Below are 18,137 nucleotides of genomic sequence, written 5' to 3' on the forward strand. Positions count from 1 at the left end.
TCCCTGTCATACGCGTCGGGTGGTCATCGTGGAGTTTTAGTCGGTAAGAGTCCGACACTACTCTGCTGTCACGCAATTACTGCAACAGCGGAGTGTCCATGAGGATTTCTCCACGTAAAAAAAAAAAAAAAAAAAAATTTGTATGTGAGTTACTCTGGCTTATCAATATGCCCTGTTCAAAGTTGGCCATGCTGAATACTGTCACAGGCGTCTATCTTCCTTAATAAGAGCTGTACGGGATAGAATAATGAGACTACCAATATGTGTACTCGTTAGTGTATTTAAAACAGATCTTGTCGCAAAACGATATCTATACAGACGTTTAGTCACAGTTTATACTGAATCGTTTGCGATCACGTTCGTTAAGTCATAATCGTCAGAAGGAGGTCAAAAGATACAAATTCGTCTTGTCTTACGGATACATGTAGCGGCGCCATTGTTTTGCCCGGAGCTTATAATTCCTTACAATACCTCTTGATATTCCGAAGCAAAACAACAACATGGTTTGCAGCAAATTCTAACTCTTTTGACGCTACAGAGCTTTTTAAGGCATGGATAAATTGAACGCATCTTTGTTGAGTCTAGATGATCCAGAATGGCGAACTACCGCAAGTAGAGCAACTAATCGAAATATTAGACATGCGACTCCTTCTTATCCACTATCGATCGAAGCGAGCGACTTACACCCGTGCAGAAATTCCACTACCTACGATCCTCTTTGACCGGAAAGGCCGCGCGAAGCATACAATCGTTAGATGTCACCGAGTTAAATTATTCGATCGCTATTGACGTTCAGAAGGAAAAATTCGACTGCCACCGTCAAGTCTGCATGCGCTACTGGGACTTGATTTTTGATTATCCGAAAATAACCAAAGAGACACCCGAAGCGATAGATGATTTTCTTGAGACGGTCAAGGTAAACCTCCAAGCGTTAGAAAAACTCGGTGAACCAGTTACCTCAAATGTCGCTCTTATAAAATTATTCACGTCGAAGCTACCCTCAGCCATCATTCGCAAATGGCAGCGCACATTGCCGGACAAGAAAATGCCGTCATATAGGCATCTGGTAGACTTTCTGAAAACACGGACGAACGGCGACAGGACAAGCTCTGCATCAACCGTGATAAAAAGGGAGTCCGATCAACACAAACGTCAGCGACCGAACGCACCGCGAAGTTACGCATTCACAAGTACACATAATACGTTGGTGTGTCCGAATTGTCAAGGACAACACGAATTATGGAATTGTGATGTCTTCAAAGCGAAGTCGCCTAAAAAACGCCTTGAAATCGCCAAGAGGGCGTCTCTATGTACCAATTGTTTAGGTAAGGGACACGCTATTACTCATTGCTCCGCCGGTTCATGTCGCATCTGCAAGCAGCGACACCATACATACCTACATCAAGACCATGGTCATAGCAAATCACGACCACGTGTAAGCCGGTCATCGAGCGGTCGATCATCGAGCGATCGATCATCCAACGGTCGATCACCGACCCCGCGATAGTCACATCGTTCGAGACGCGCATCCACGTCTCCCCGATCGTCTCCCCGATCGTCTCCGCGAACATCTCCGAAACCTGAATCTCGGTTATCGCGAACGACGGCATCGGGATCAAATATATCGTCCAGTCCTAGACGACAAGGAAAACAATGACGTCATCAAACGACCTTGTGAGGGACCGAACCACAGAAAACGGACTCATTGATCTCGCTTCCTTGTGAACCACTGCAGCACGATTTGTTAGTCACAGCGCAGGTCAACCTATTGAACAATAAAGTTCAACCATTCCGTTGTAGAGCTCTGCTAGACACCGGCTCTAGCATGAACTTTATCACCGAAAAACTCGCTGATTCGCTAATACTTAACCAACGGAAATGTTAGGTCCCAATCGGAACACTCAACACGTTATCGACAACCTCGAAACGTTACATCACGGCCACGATCACCTCCATCGACGGCACATACGAACGCACCTTGACGTTCCTAATCATACCGACAATATCGCCTTGGGTCCCAGATCAACCCGTAGATCGCTCAATAATACATATACCGAGGAATCTCCAACTAGCCGATCCAAGATTCCATAGGCTTGCGCCGATCGAAATATTGTTGAGCGCCGGACCAACGCTAGCATCACTCTGTGTCGGCCAACTTGACATCAGTCAAGCAAACGGGCCCGACTTGCGTCTGCAAAAAACGCGATTCGGATGGGTCATCGGGGAGAGCCCAACCTCGCAATCATCAGCACTCGCATTTCACGCCTCCACGGCGGCTTTACAGGCGGACCTCGCCCGTTTTTGGGAAATCGACGAATGAACGCCCACTGCACACATTTCGGAAGCGGAACGACAGTGCGAAGAACACTTTCGAAATCACGTTCAACGCACCAACGAAGGGCGATACATGGTCGCTCTCCCATTCAACGAAACAACTCCTTCGCTTGGATTCTCTAAGACAATGGCGATGAAGCGACTCATTTCCCTCTGTCGTCGATTCCAACGAGACAAACGATTCGAAGCCGACTATCGCGCCGTGATACAAGAATATGTGGAATTAGGACACATGACGAAGATTACCACGGACAACTGCACGGACGACGGATATTTTCTGCCACATCACGGTGTGATCAAAGAGTCCAGCCAAACTACAAAACTCCGAGTTGTGTTTGACGGATCTGCACCAACCACCACCGGAGTTTCATTAAACGACGTACTTCATACGGGACCGAAACTACAAGATGACTTATTCTTCATCCTTCTAAGATTTCGTTCTCATCAATACGTCATTACAGGCGATGTCGAAAAGATGTATCGACAATTTCTTGTGCGTCCAGAGGATCGAAAATTTCAACAAATTTTGTGGCGCAATTCTGATGGAGAAGTTGACACCTATCAACTTAATACAGTGACATTCGGGCTGTCAGCGGCCCCTGATCTAGCCATTCGGTGCCTCAAACAACTGGCGGACGACGGGGGACATCGGTACCCACGAGCGGCGACGGTCTTACAGCGAGACTTCTACGTCGACGATGTTCTCACTGGAGTTGATAGAAAGGTCGAGGCACGATCATTGAGAACGGAGCTCACGGAACTGCTTAAACTAGCCGGCTTAAACATTCGAAAATGGGCATCGAACGACCGGGAACTGCTACGAGGACTTTCCGAGCAGGACATAAACGACAAGCTGCTACTAGGCGAATCGCAAACCTTCAAAACTCTGGGTGTGGTTTGGAATTCCTTTGACGATTCGATCCTATATTCCGTAAAAATTAATTCCACCGCCTCTCGAATCACGAAGAGAACAATCAGCTCCGAAATCGCCAAGATCTACGACCCCCTCGGATTATTGGCACCAGTGATCGTCCGAGCTAAGATGCTGCTCCAACGACTCTGGACTTTAAAAATTGATTGGGACGAATCTCTACCAGCTGACGTGCACACGGAATGGAGCAAATATTATGCACAGCTGCCATTATTGAATAACGTGAAGTTTCCACGTAAAACGATAATCAAGGCTGCAGCGGAAATGAATTACACGGGTTCTGTGACGCTAGCGAAAGGGCTTATGGGGCATGCGTTTACCTTCGCATCATCACTCCGGATGGTCATGTCTGGACACGACTCCTCACTGCAAAATCAAAGGTGGCTCCACTGAAATCACAAACCATTCCAAGGCTGGAACTGAGTGGAGCACTTCTTCTCGCATCATTGGCCACCACAGTCCTTCAAGCTTTACCTAGCAACATTTCTCGGACTGTTTACTGGACGGATTCTACAATCGTACTTCATTGGATCAATACATCACCCCATACGCTGAAAACCTTTGTCGCTAATCGTGTGACAGAAATTCAGCAGAAGACTCACACCTCAGATTGGCGTCACATTCCCACTGCCGATAACCCTGCAGATCTCATATCTCGAGGCCAATCACCCGAAGATTTCCTGCGACCAACCATTTGGCAACATGGTCCGGAATGGCTCCAACAACCAGAAAGATACTGGCCGACGTGGAACCCAGTACCATTAACTGAAATATCAGAGCAGAAGAAAGCAACATGTCTGGCCGTGACTCCCGCTGACCACAGTCTACTGGAGAGATTTTCTTCTTGGCCCAAGCTGATTAGAACTACCACTCGTTGCCTCCGATGGAGACAAAAACAGGATCGAGGGAGACCTCCAACCACACATGATTTAACCAATGCGCATAACAAATTGATCAAACTGTTACAACTCTGTTATTTTTCAGATGAAATCCGCACTCTCCGAACAGATCGAAATTCTGCAGTGAAGGGGAAGCTGCAACGACTCAATCCATTTCTCGACAAAGACGGGATGTTGCGAGTCGGAGGCCGACTCAGTCACTCATCAATGCCGTTCAGTCAGAAACACCCACTCATTCTACCCAAATCCTAAGTCACAGCGCTCATAATCGAGCATGAACACCTCATCAATGTCCACTCCGGAACTCAAGCTACCTTATACGCCTTAAGAAGATCTTATTGGCCTATCGACGGCCGTAGTCAAGTTTGGAGCACGCTGAAGAAGTGCGTCCGTTGCTGCCGAGCTACTCCACCTCCAGTGGATTACGTAATGGGCGACCTCCCAGCTGCACGGATAACGGAATCTCGACCGTTTACCAACGTCGGAATAGATTATTGCGGACCGTTTTACATCAAAGAACGAAAGGATCGCAACCGACGCAAAACTAAGGTATATGTAGCAATCTTTATATGTCTTGCAGTCAAAGCAGTCCACATCGAGCTGGTCAGCGACCTCACTAGCGAGGCCTTCATTGCTGCTCTGCGAAGATTCATCGCTCGCCGAGGATTCTGTGTGACAATTTACTCCGACAACGGTACCAACTTCGTTGGCGCCAACAATGAATTACGAGAGCTCCGAAATCTCCTGCAATCCGACGATCATAAGGTAAAGGTTCAGTCCTTTTTAGCCGACCGACGGATCGAATGGCTCTTCATTCCTCCCAACTCACCTCACTTCGGAGGGCTATGGGAAGCTGCAGTGAAGACCTTCAAACGACATTTCAGGCGTGTCGCAGGTAACGAGCTCTTTACATTCGAAAATTTAAATACACTTATCATTGAAATCGAGTCTATGACTCCAGTATCATCTGATCCATTACAACACAGGCTGGGGATACATGGGAGGCAGACGTAGAGAGGACGGAGCTGCGAGCGTAATCGAAATCTCCGGCAAACTGGAGAGCCTGGGCAAGGGAGGTAACCAGAATGGAGGACTAGTGCCTGTGAGCGCAAAACGGGTGTGGATGCGGGTAGTCCGGCTTGGACAAGGAGGAGTTAAAGCAAAGCATACCAAGTGTGAGGTTAGGACGGTGGAGTAGCCATATTAGGACGCGTGACAACAGCGCCGCTACACGGGCTACCTGAGGAACTACCCAGACGCAGCCATATTGGCGCGTGCGCCGAAGCGCGTTGCGCGGGCCACTTGAAAGTGACAGCAACTGGCAGAGTGGCAAGTGCTGACCGAGCGACATTTCCTGCCCAACGGGGAAACGGACGCAACCATGGCGAAAGAGAAGGAGGTAGAGGAAAACGCTAGGGGACGGAGGGAAACGGAACTGGCTGCGGAGCCGCCGCACGTTAGCACCTGGAGCGTGACGAATGCGATGCCGCCAAAGGAGGGACCCTCCCGCTTCACGCTGTACAAGGAGGGAATATGAGGAAACAACAGAGGAGGAGGAAACCCCCGCCAGAGAAGCACCCCGAGCGAAGAGAAAGAAGGCCAACGAATCCCCCGAACTCCCCGCGGACCCGGCTGAAGAAATGAGAACAGCCACAACGGCGGACATAGGTGCCAAACTGATTCGCCGGGCCGCCGAGGTGGCCAAGGCTGCCCAGGCACCCCGCAGCCACAAGGGCACGCAGGGGAAAACCCTGAAGGAGGCGGCGAGAACCATCACCGCGGCCGTGACAGAGATAGTGAGGAGAACGGACCCTGTCACCGACGTACTCGCTATAGCGCAAGGACGCATAGCAACACTGGAGGCGGCGGTAGAGGCACTCCGAAAAGAGCCGGCCTCGCGCCCCACCGCGGATGAGAGCAGCTACAGGGCGCGTCTCGCTGCAGTCGAGCACCATGTAGAGGAGATGAGGTCCTTGCTGCACCGACTGGAGGAACAACTGCAGGGAACAGAAAAAGGAGAAGGAAAGGAGGTCGCCCCTGCCGCGAACACGAGAGGGATGGAGCCTGGAGCCCCAAGCGCCCCAGCGCTCAAGGGAGGCCGAACGGCTGTCACCGAATGGCAGACCGTCGGAAGGAAAAGAAGAGGAATGAAGAAGGAGGCAGGGAAGAAGCAGCCGGCGAAGCTGATCCCCGAGACAGGGGCGGAGGGCCAGAGGAAAACTCCGGAGAGAGGATTGGAGAACGCACGAAGAGGGGGAGGCAGGGGGCCCCTCCCGCGCGCACCGCGAACGTCAGCGGTAACAATCACCCTGACGGACAAATCGAGCCAATCCTACGCGGAAGTGGTGGCTGCGGCCAAGGACAGTGTCTCCCTGACCGATCTCGGCATCAACACGATGAGGATGCGGAAGACCATCACCGGAGGTGTCATCTTAGAGGTCCCTGAGGACCAGGGAAGGGAGAAGGCCGCAGCGCTCGCAGCACAGCTGACGCGGGCTCTGGACCCGAACGAGGTCCGCGTGGCGACCCCCTTCCGAGCCGCGGAGGCAAGGGTGTCCCTGATAGACATAGCGGCCACCAAGGCGGAAATCCAGAACACCCTGGCGAGGGAGAGCGCCTGCAAGCCGGAGGACATCCGGCTGAGAGAAATCCGCCCCGCCCGGAACGGACTTGGCACCGTATGGATACGAGGCCCTGCCAGTGCAGTGAGGAAACTGGCCCAGGCTGGAAAGGTCGCCATAGGCTGGTCGACGGCGAAGGTCGAAGCCATCGAACGGAGACCGTTACAGTGCTAGAGGTGCCTTGGGATAGGACACACGGGGAAGACCTGCACCGCCAAGGAGGACAAGGGGCACCTGTGCTTCAGATGCGGCGAACCAGAGCACCAGGCGACAGCATGCACTACTGCGAGCCCGAAATGCCTGCTCTGCGAGGCGCTTGGAGCACCGTCGGTGCACAGGATGGGGGGACCGGCCTGCGCCCCCTCGAAGAAAGGCTGCAAGAGGCAGCGCGAAAGGCTCCCCGTCGCAAAGCGACCCTAAGAGCGCGAACAAGGAGGTAGGCACGGAGGAAGCCACAAACAAGGAAAGAACACCAAAGAATTGAGAATGCGCATCCTCCAGACTAACCTGGGAAGGTCAAGGCGAGCACAATACCTGCTCCACCAAACCATCCGGGAGAGCACGGTCGCCCTAGCGGTGGTGGCGGAACCATACAGAGTTCTGGATGCCCCGGAGTGGGTCGGAGACACGGACGGAATGGTTGCCGTCACCTGGACATCAACGCCCGGGGCGTACGCCCACGGAGCCCTGCTGGAACGCGGCAACGGGTATGCCGCGGTCGAGTGGGCAGGGATGATGGTGGTGGGGGTGTACGTGTCACCTAACAGCGGACGGGCAGCGTTCGAAGAATTCCTAGACGGAGTTGGCGACTGCGTCAGGCGACGACTCCCCCGACAAGTGCTCGTCCTGGGAGACTTCAACGCACACTCCACGGAATGGGGGAACGCCAGGACCAACGCGAGCGGCCGCATGCTATCAAACTGGGCCGCGGGACTTGGACTTCTGTTAGTGAACAGGGGCTCGACCAGTACCTGCGTGACGTGCAGAGGGAGCTCCATTGTTGACATAACATGGGCCTCCCCCGAGGCATTCAGGCGGATCTCAGGCTGGAGAGTGGCCGAAGGGGTCGAGACGCTGTCGGACCACCTCTACATATTCATGGAGGTGGACGCACCTGGACCTGGAATGCCGACGACAAACGACGGGCGCGGCCCGCCGAGGGGGAGACACGCTCGCCCACCACCTAGATGGAAAATAAAGGAGAGGAATGAAGATCTACTCCAGGCGGCTGCTATAGCAACAGCTTGGAGCTGGGAGGCCTCAACAACGACGACCGAAGCAGACGTGGAAGAGGAGGCCGAGAACCTCCGCCAAGCCATGATAGCAATCTGCGACGCATCCATGCCACGAGCCACACCGGGCACGGTGCGAAGCAGAGCAGTTTACTGGTGGAACCCCGACATCGCGGAACTGAGGACGAGATGTGTCCGGGCTCGAAGACAGTACCTAAGGGCCCGCCGCTGGCGACGACGCGACGAAGAAGAAGTCTCCTTGCGCTACCGGACGTACCGCGCGCTACGGCGCTCGCTACAAAGGGAAATTAAAAAAGCGAAGGACCGTGCCTGGTCCGAACTGGTCGAAACAGTCGAGTCGGACCCATGGGGGAGGCCATACAGGACGGTGACACAGAAACTACGCGCGAAGGACCCCCTGACTACGGCGGAAATGGAACCTGCGCTGCTGACGCGGATCACCGGAACGCTCTTTCCCCCACAAGAAAACAGAGCGGCGGAACGGCCACGGGAAACGACACGACCGCTGGAATGGAGGGACGACTGGGAAGTCACGGAGGAGGAGATATGTGAGGCAACCAGAAGAATGTCCGCCCGCAACGTGGCACCGGGCCCGGACGGAATCCCTGGCCGGATCTGGGGGGAAGTGATGGGGGTCACGGCTCCCAGACTCCGGCACCTCTTCACAAGATGCCTGAGGGAGGGAGTCTACCTCCGGGCGTGGCGGACGGCGAGGCTGGTCCTGCTCCATAAAGAGGGCCGACCGACGACCTCGCCGTCAGCGTACCGGCCGATATGCCTACTGGACGAGGTCGGCAAACTACTCGAGAGGGTAGTCGCCGCCCGGTTGGAACGACACATAGCGGGCCAAGTGCCAGGTTTGCACGAAAGCCAGTACGGCTTCCGGAAGGGGCGCTCGAGGATTGACGCGGTCAGACGCGTACGAGCGATTGCGGAGGACATGGTCTCCCGGAAAGGCGTGGCGCTGGCGGTTTCCCTGGACATCGTCAATGCGTTCAACACCATGCCATGGGACAGGATTGTGACGGCCCTGGAGCACTTCGAGGTTCCCAGCTACCTCGTCCGATTGATACGAGCCTACCTCGACGACAGGTGGGTGTGTTACACCAGTAAGGAAGGAGAGGAAAAGCGATCCGTTGAGCGTGGCGTCCCGCAGGGCTCGGTGCTGGGCCCCATACTATGGAACGTTGCGTACGACGAGGTACTACGATGCCCGCTACCCCCAGGCGCGGCCATAGTATGCTATGCGGACGACACCCTAATCCTGGTCGAGGGTCGTGGCTGGCACGAGACGCTGCGCATTGGCGGAATCGCAACGGCCTGTGCGACCCGTGCCGTGAACGAACTGGGCCTGAGAGTCTCCCCTGCGAAGTCGGAGGCCACCTGGTTCTTTGACAGGAAGAGGCGAGGGACACCACCGCCCGGCCTATGCATAAACATGGCAGGTAAAACCGTCCGGGTGGGATCACAGATGAAGTATCTGGGACTCACCCTCGACAGCCAGTGGACGTTCGAGCCACACTTCGACTCACTGATCCCGAAGGTGTCAGCGGCTGCCAATGCCCTGTGCGGTCTACTACCGAACATCGGCGGGGCCGGAGACGCGGTGCGCCGACTTTACGAGGGCGTCGTTCGGTCACGAGTGATGTATGTGGGGGCCCCAGTATGGGCGGACGACCTGATGGCAAGCCGTCGCAGCATTCTGCTCCTGAGAAGACTGCACAGAATGACCGCCATCAGAATCATTAGGGGATACCGGACGGTGTCGCACGCGTCGGCGTCCACCCTAGCCGCGTCCCCCCCCGTGGGAGCTGCGGGCGCTGGCGCTCAAAAAGAGATACACCCGCCGGAGAGAATGGCCCCGGGAGAAGACCCCACCGAGCAGGCGGCTTCAAACGACACAGGAACCGTCGAAGAGGACACATGGAACCTGTGGCGATCCCAACTGATCAACGGGAGAAGCGAACACCGAGGCGCGGATGCGGGAATACCAAACTGGGAGGCATGGAGGAGCCGCCACGGCCTCCCACTCACATTCAGGATGACACAAGTACTCACCGGACACGGCGTGTTCGGCGAGTTCCTGAAGAGAAAACGGCGAGATACGACAGACATCTGCCACCACTGCGGAGAGGGCAGGGACACAGCGCAGCACACCCTGGAGCTCTGTCCGGCGTGGGAGCTGCTCCGCTACACCCTGTGGCACGCCGTAGGAGAAACGTTGACCCCCTCAGCGATTGTGGAAGCGATGTTGAGAGGGTCACAGGAATACGAGACCGTCCGCCTCTTCTGCGAGCGAGTTATGCTCGCGAAGGAGCGAGCGGAAAGGGAGAGAAAGAAAAACTCTCAACCCTGCAGGATAAGACGATGGAGAAGGATGGCAGTCAGACGACCCAGAGCCGCCCCGCCTCCACCCCAACGGACTACGACCAGAAGAAGTGACAGCACTAGGAGCAACGACATCCACCTAACGCCTACTCAATAGCTGGCTCGAACTAGAGAACGCGTGAAGTGGGTGCAAATGAAGTTAATTCATAAGAGAATCCTGGAGCATCCCTGTCATACGCGTCGGGTGGTCATCGTGGAGCTTTAGTCGGTAAGAGTCCGACACTACTCTGCTGTTACGCAATTACTGGAACAGCGGAGTGTCCATGAGGATTTCTCCACGTAAAAAAAAAAAAAAAAAATTTGTATGTGAGTTACTCTGGCTTATCAATATGCCCTGTTCAAAGTTGGCCAAGCTGAATACTGTCACAGGCCTCTATCTTCCTTAATAAGAGCTGTAGGGGATCGAATAATGAGACTACCAATATGTGTACTCGTTAGTGAATTTGAAACAGATCTTGTCGCGAACAGATCTTGTTCGTTTATTCATTATCGTCAGAAGAAGGCCAAAAGATACAAATTCGTCTTGTTTTACGGTTACATGTAGCGGCACCATTGTTTTGCCCGGAGCTTATAATTCCTTACAATACCTCTTGATATTCCGAAGCAAAACAACAACATGGTTTGAAGCAAATTCTAACTATTGTGCCGCTACAGAGCGTTTTAAGGCATGGATAAATTGAATGCATCTTTGTTGAGTCTAGATGATCCAGAATGGCGAACTACCGCAAGTAGAGCAACTAATCGAAATACTAGACATGCACATATACGTAATATGTTTAACATGGATAGGAAATTGTTTTGAAATTTAACAATCATTGCAATAATTACATCGGTTCGGAAGTCGTGTTACTAGATACTTATTGTAATATCGTAAAGTAATTCGAATTAGAAATCAGTTGAAAATAGAAAAACCGTGTACGTCGTGTTTCTGTGGTTCGTTTACATTTAAGAGTGCCTACGTGACTAAAGGCATGTAGTTGGTAGTTCTTACATAGGTATGAGGGAAACAATAGACAACGTTAGAAGAAGGACGGTTTCGCTACGCAAGGCGAGTCGAAAAGTGTGCGTGTTGCGAGAATCAGAGCTAATTGAGTCGTCGAAGAGTAGAGTCGTTAGAGGTATCGAGTCGTCGAAGAGTAGAGTTGTGAGAATTGATAGAGTTGTTAGAGAGAGAGAGTGTGTGTGTGTGTGTAGATTCGTTGTGACGAGAGTGGTCAAATAACTGTAAAGTTATTTGATATAGATACGAGTATTGCATTTAGTTTCCGTTAAATAAATATCGTTTCCTGTCCAATTTATATATGTATATTCAATTTAATATTAATAAGTTGCAAGTAATCGGGAAAAAATTTCTATCCTTATTTTCCGATATTACATTATTTTCACAGATTTCAATTCACTTATCCATTGATTGATATTAGGACAAATGAGGAACTTCGCATCTTGTTAGATTAACAAATAAAATGTATTGTTCCTGATAAATGGTATGCAGAATAGTATTGGAAATAAAAGACTGGTTTATATTACAGTTCAAGTGACTGATAGTAGGAAAGCAGTGATGGAAAGTGAGGCAACGTATTATAAAATTGAATCCCTAATTATAGCATCTAGATAGTATTTTGAGTGTGGACGGAGGACAAAATTATGACCTAGCCGGTCGACTTGCAACCATAAAGCGCGAACTCGATGAATACGAAGCGTCTGGGAAGGCAAACAGAATCTTCCTAACATCTTGCCGCAGCTCGTTCGATGAACTTTGGAGGAGGATACTCGCGGTTCAAGAAGAGTTAGATGGGTTAGATGAGGGGGAAGATGCGCGTGTAGCTTCGTTGTCGCAAGAGCATCGGGAGCTTGACGTGCGGTTCCTAGGTCTCTTTGAGCAAATGTCAGCAACAACCCCGTCGACAACAAAAACAGGCGAGACATGCCGGAAACCAGAGCCGACCACCTTTCCAGAGGTCCGCGTGCCCCAATTCGACGGTGCCCTCGAGAACTGAACCTATTTCTACGACACGTTCTCATCCATAGTGGACCGTAACGAAAGTTTGCCGAATATCCAAAAGTTCCAGCATCTACGCTCATCTATAACTGGACGGGCCGCACAGAGTATCCAGTCATTAGTACTCACAGAGGCCAACTATCCCATCGCGCTTGACACACTGACGGATAAGTTCAATTGCCCCCTCCAAATCTGCATGCGCCATTGGAATTTGATGCGCAACTATCCGGAAATCAAAAAGGAAACTCCAGAAGCCCTAGAGGATTTTTTGGAAACCATCAGCGTAAATCTAAAGGCGCTCGAACACCTAAAAGGGCCCGTCACATCAAATATAGCGATTATCGAATTGATCGCGTCGAAATTGCCCTCGTCCAGCCTGCGTAAATGGCAACGCACACTGCCCCGCCAGCAGGTGCCATCCTATCAGCATCTGATACACTTTCTCAAAACACGGGCGAACGGGACTCAATTCCTCTCTAAAGCGAAGGAATCAAAAGAGTCAATCCACAAACACCACAGTCAGCGAACAAGCATACCGCATGGGCGAACCCTTGCTACAACCAGCAGAACGGTAGTGTGTCCGACCTGCAACGGACCTCACGATATCAGACACTGTAAAATCTTCAAGGCCAAATCATCGACCAAACGTTTTCAGATCGTGAAGAAGGCATCGTTGTGTATAAATTGCCTAGGCAGAGGACATTCGCCGACACAGAGTACATCGGGTTCGTGTCGTATCTGCGGTCACCGACACCATACTTACCTACACCGCGAACAAACCCAGGTAGACTCACGGTCGTCGAGCGGTCGATCTTCGAGCGGTCGATCGTCGAGCGGTCGATCGGCAAGCGATTGGTCGCCGAGCAGTCGGTCGTCGGACAGTCGCTCATCGAGCGGTCGGACGTCGGGCAGTCGCGCACCGAGCGGTCGGTCGTCGGGTAGTCGTTCATCACACAAGCGAGCCTCCACCGAACAATCACCATCTGGATCATCGAAATCGCGGTCGTCCCACAAGTCGAGACGAACATCCGACACTTCACGGAAACATACATCTTCAGCTAGAAGAGGTACGAAAGGGCATGCCTCGTATGAGTCACGCTCAGCCCGGATCAAGAACACCACCCCTACCTCCTCGTCCAAGTCCCAACCGGGGCAAAACTGACTGTCCGAGACTACGACAGCAAGGGAGATCGGACTAACAAACACATCTCCCCACAGCCCTCTGCATCATGATCTGCTGGCCACAGCACAGATCAAGGTTTTGAACAAACAGGTACAACCAATCCGAGCCCGAGCCTTACTCGACACTGGGACGAGCATGAACTTCATGACCGACAAGCTCGCGAATTCCCTCGGTATAAAACAAAGGAGATGTGCGATCCAGATCGGAGCCCTCGACAATTTGAGCACAACGGCAAAACGATACACCACGGCCACAATCACGTCGACGGACGGCAAGTATAAGAAAACATTGAGATTTCTTGTTATCCCGGCCATGTCGACTTTCATACCAAGCGAGCCCATCGACCCCTCGAGTCTGGGATTACCCAGAAATATTCAATTAGCCGATCCACAATTCCATTGCCCAGCCCCGATCGATGTCTTACTTAGTACCGGATCAACATTTGCGTCGCTGTGCATAGGGCAGGTCAATCTGGCGCAACCAGGCGAACCTGAACTACGTCTACAAAAAACACGGCTCGGCTGGGTAATCGGGGGGAGTCCAACGTCCCAAACCGCGATAAATACGTTCCACGCAACCACAACGGCTCTGCAAGGGGACCTCGCACGGTTTTGGGAGATCGACGAGGGACCGGCCACTACTCATCTTTCGGAATCTGAACGACTATGTGAAGAACATTTCCGAAACCATGTCCGACGAACCAAGGAAGGCAGATACATCGTTGCATTATCATTCAACGAAAAGCTTTCCTCACTAGGGTCATCGAAGGCCGCTGCAATGAGCAGGCTCGCCTCTCTTCATCGTCGATTCCAACGCGACAAACAATATGAAACCGCGTATAGTGCTGTGATCCAAGAATATTTAGACTTGGGTCAATGACGAAGATCAACACGGATCACGCCACCGGCTACGGATATTATTTACCACATCACGGCGTGATCAAGGAATCGAGCGACACCACCAAGCTCCGGGTTGTGTTCGACGGCTCAGCATCAAGTACCACGGGAGTGTCTCTAAACGACGCCCTTCATACGGACCCGAAATTACAAGAAGACCTGAGAAACATCCTATTGAGATTCCGGTCATTTCAATATGTCCTTACCGGCGACATCGAGAAAATGTACCGTCAATTCATCCTACGTCCAGAAGATCGTCCTTATCAAAAGATTCTGTGGCGTGCCGACAACGGAGAGATCGAAACATACCGACTCAACACCGTAACGTTCGGTCTATCCGCAGCCCCGTATCTGGCCATCCGATGTCTCAAACAGTTGGCAGAAGACGAGGGACCTTGATTTCCGAGAGCAGCGCAGATCCTGCGGCGAGACTTCTATGTCGACGATGCGTTGACCGGAGCCGATACGAAGGACGAAGCCTTATCAGTCAGGAATGATCTCACGAAATTACTTAAGCTAGCCGGTCTAAATATCCGCAAATGGGCATCAAACGATCGGGATCTGCTACGAGGGCTACCTGAAGAAGACACCAACCAGAAATTACATCTCGGTGAGTCATCCACGTTAAAAACACTCGGCGTCTTTTGGGATTCAGCCGACGATGCCATACTCTATTCGGTCAAGACGATCAGTGACACTTCCCGAGTCACAAAGCGATCAATCAGTTCAGTCATCGCACAAATCTATGATCCACTAGGATTGCTCGCGCCGGTAATCGTTCGAGCAAAAATGATTTTGCAACAAGTCTGGACATTGAAGGTAGATCGAGACGAATCCCTTCCGACAGACGTACACACAGAATGGATCAAATACCACACCCAATTGCCGTTGTTAAATGTGGTAAGGTTCCCTCGGAAGACCATCATTGAATCCGCAACGAAAATTGAGCTACGCGGATTCTGTGACGCTAGCGAAAGGGCATATGGGGCGTGCGTCTACGTGCGGACGACGGACCGAAAGAACAATATTTGGACTCGACTCCTCACGGCGCGGTCGAAGGTAGCGCCGCTCAAATCGCTTTCCATACCACGTCTCGAATTAAGCTCGAATTAACTTATTTTGACGTTCTTGATTTCGTCAATACGACAGGCCCTGGCGACCAAGATATCGCGGATAGAATACTGGACTGACTCCACCATCGTGCTCCATTGGATCAGTTCTTCGTCGCACACCTTGAAAACATTTGTGGCGAATCGAGTCGCTGAGATACAGACCAAGACCAATACCTCCGACTGGCGTCATGTGCCTACCGACGATAATCCAGCGGATCTCATCTCCCGAGGCCAGACGCCCAAGGAATTCCTATGTCCGTCCATTTGGAAAAACGATCCAAGGTGGCTCCTGCAAAGCGAAAACTATTGGCCGGTCTGGAGCCCGACACCGGTAGTCGACCTCCCGGAGCAAAAGAAGACGATCTGTCTGAGGACGAATATTAGCGACAACACACTCCGCCATCGTTACTCGTCTTGGCCAAGACTAATAAGAATCGTCGCCCGGTGTCTTCGATGGAGACATAAGCAACACCTATCTGCCCATCTCACCACAGACGAACTGACTGCAGCGCACAACAGACTAATAAAAATATTACAATCCAGTCGTTTCGCGCCTGAAATTCGGATCCTCCAGAAAAATCGAAGCGAGGATGTTGGAGGGAAACTACAGCCATTAAACCCCTTCCTCGACGAAGATGGGCTACTCCGGGTAAGAGGACGACTAACCAACTCCGCCATACCCTTCAGCCAAAACACCCGATCATCCTACCGAAATCCCCGGTGACAGAGCTAATTATAGAGCAAGAGCACCGGAACAATCATCACACAGGGACACAAGCTACACTATACGCGGTGAGACTGCGCTATTGGCCGATCGACGGTCGTAGCCAGGTATGGCGCACTCTCAGAAGGTGCGTCCGATGCTGCAGAGCCAACCCTCCACCAGTGGAATACTTGATGGGTGATTTGCCAGAGGCGCGTATTACCGAATCGCGGCCGTTCACGAACGTCGGAATCGACTACTGCGGCCCATTCTACATCAAGGAGAGGAGGGACCGCAACCGACGTAAAATCAAGACGTACGCCGCCATATTCGTTTGTCTGGCGACAAAGGCGGTCCACGTAGAGTTAGTCAGCGACCTAACCACCGACGCCTTCTTGGCCGCGCTACGCCGTTTCATCTCGCGGCGAGGATACTGCGCAACGATCCTCACCGACAACGGCACCAATTTCGTCGGGGCTAATCGGCAGCTGCAAGAACTCCGGACCCTATTGCAGTCCGACGACCACCAGGATAGGGTACAGAATTTTCTCGCCGACCGACAAATACAATGGCGTTTTAATCCTCCGAACTCACCACATTTTGGCGGCTTATGGGAAGCCGCGGTTAAAGCGTTCAAACGCCATCTCATCCGCGTGGTCGGCACGGAGCTCCTGACCTTTGAGCACCTCAACACCCTTGTGATCGAAATTGAAGCCATTCTCAATTCACGCCCACTGACTCCCATCTCATCCGATCCGAAAGATCCTCCTGTCCTCACTCCCGGACATTTTCTGATCGGTAACACACTAACCAGTTTACGGGAGCGTGATTTCAGGACAGTTCCATCAGGCCGGCTATCCAGTTGGCAGCGCATTCACCAGATTAAGCAGCACTGCTGGAGCAGATGGTATCGAGAATACCTAAATGAGCTAACCCGCCGCAACAAATGGGACAAGGGCAAACATAACATTCGTGAAGGCACCGTAGTAATCCTCAGGGAGGATAACGTACCCTCTATGCAGTGGCCTTTGGGCCGCGTAATCAAGATCCATCCAGGAGCCGACGGAATCATCCGGACCGCTACCGCGCAGGCGGCAACAAGCATCCTCGACTGCGGTGTCAAAAGACTGGTCCCCTTGCCCATCCACCCAGATCCAGACGAGGCCGAACGTCCACACGGAGCGAAGGAGGTCACCAACGACACACCTGACTCCACAGCCAGAATTTGATCGGTGCCCTCTCAACGGGGGGAGGATGTTACGCCGCCTAAAACATCTGCACGCCAGCCCGGGCGACCGGACAACAACCGACCTGCGTAACGTCACTTCGATCCTCAATAAACTTAAGGACCCACCATAACTTTCATTTCCCTGTATTGTTTCGCCCTGTGTCTTCAACCCGTTTGTCTTGAAGAATTTCTAAAGCTTAAAAATATTCTCGAGACACAGTCGGTTTTTAGAGAGGTCCTTGGGTTTATTAGTCGCACTTAAAACACGGAGAAAGCGGGTATGCACCCATTAGGAAAATCCGAATAGCCCTGTAATAAAACAAGCTAGGTTTTTCTCACGCTCACAGTCATCTATCCACCACGATGGTTGTTTCGATCGTTCGCGGAGAGACGCGATCGCGAGATATCACGTCAACGAGAGTTGTAAGTTCCCGTTACGATTAAATAATCGACGCCACGAACTGATCGATTCCCTTATTTCGATTAGGATAATAAGGGTAGTTCAATGAATTCCACAGAATTAACACAAATAAATTAACGTTTATTTTAACAAATTATCAACTAGGAAGACATAAAGAGAACAACAAAAA

The 18,137-nt window shown here is 51.9% G+C and overlaps 2 protein-coding genes and 1 pseudogene across 2 annotated transcripts; all 3 read left to right on the forward strand.

Moving 5' to 3' along the window:
- The first annotated feature begins 261 nt into the window (after positions 1 to 261).
- LOC117216062 lies at positions 262 to 1,657 on the forward strand (annotated as a pseudogene).
- An 804-nt stretch (positions 1,658 to 2,461) lies between these two features.
- LOC117216063 lies at positions 2,462 to 4,416 on the forward strand. Its single transcript, XM_033462586.1, has 2 exons — positions 2,462 to 3,547; positions 3,646 to 4,416. The coding sequence occupies exons 1-2, from the start codon at positions 2,462 to 2,464 to the stop codon at positions 4,414 to 4,416; spliced, it is 1,857 nt and encodes a 618-aa protein (XP_033318477.1).
- A 299-nt stretch (positions 4,417 to 4,715) lies between these two features.
- LOC117216064 lies at positions 4,716 to 17,548 on the forward strand. Its single transcript, XM_033462588.1, has 2 exons — positions 4,716 to 5,059; positions 17,182 to 17,548. The coding sequence occupies exons 1-2, from the start codon at positions 4,968 to 4,970 to the stop codon at positions 17,546 to 17,548; spliced, it is 459 nt and encodes a 152-aa protein (XP_033318479.1). The 5' UTR covers positions 4,716 to 4,967.
- The last annotated feature ends 589 nt before the right edge of the window (positions 17,549 to 18,137 follow it).

Source organism: Bombus bifarius, unplaced genomic scaffold (assembly GCF_011952205.1).
Source record: "Bombus bifarius isolate JDL3187 unplaced genomic scaffold, Bbif_JDL3187 scf7180000010102_frag, whole genome shotgun sequence".
NCBI lineage: Eukaryota > Metazoa > Arthropoda > Insecta > Hymenoptera > Apidae > Bombus > Bombus bifarius.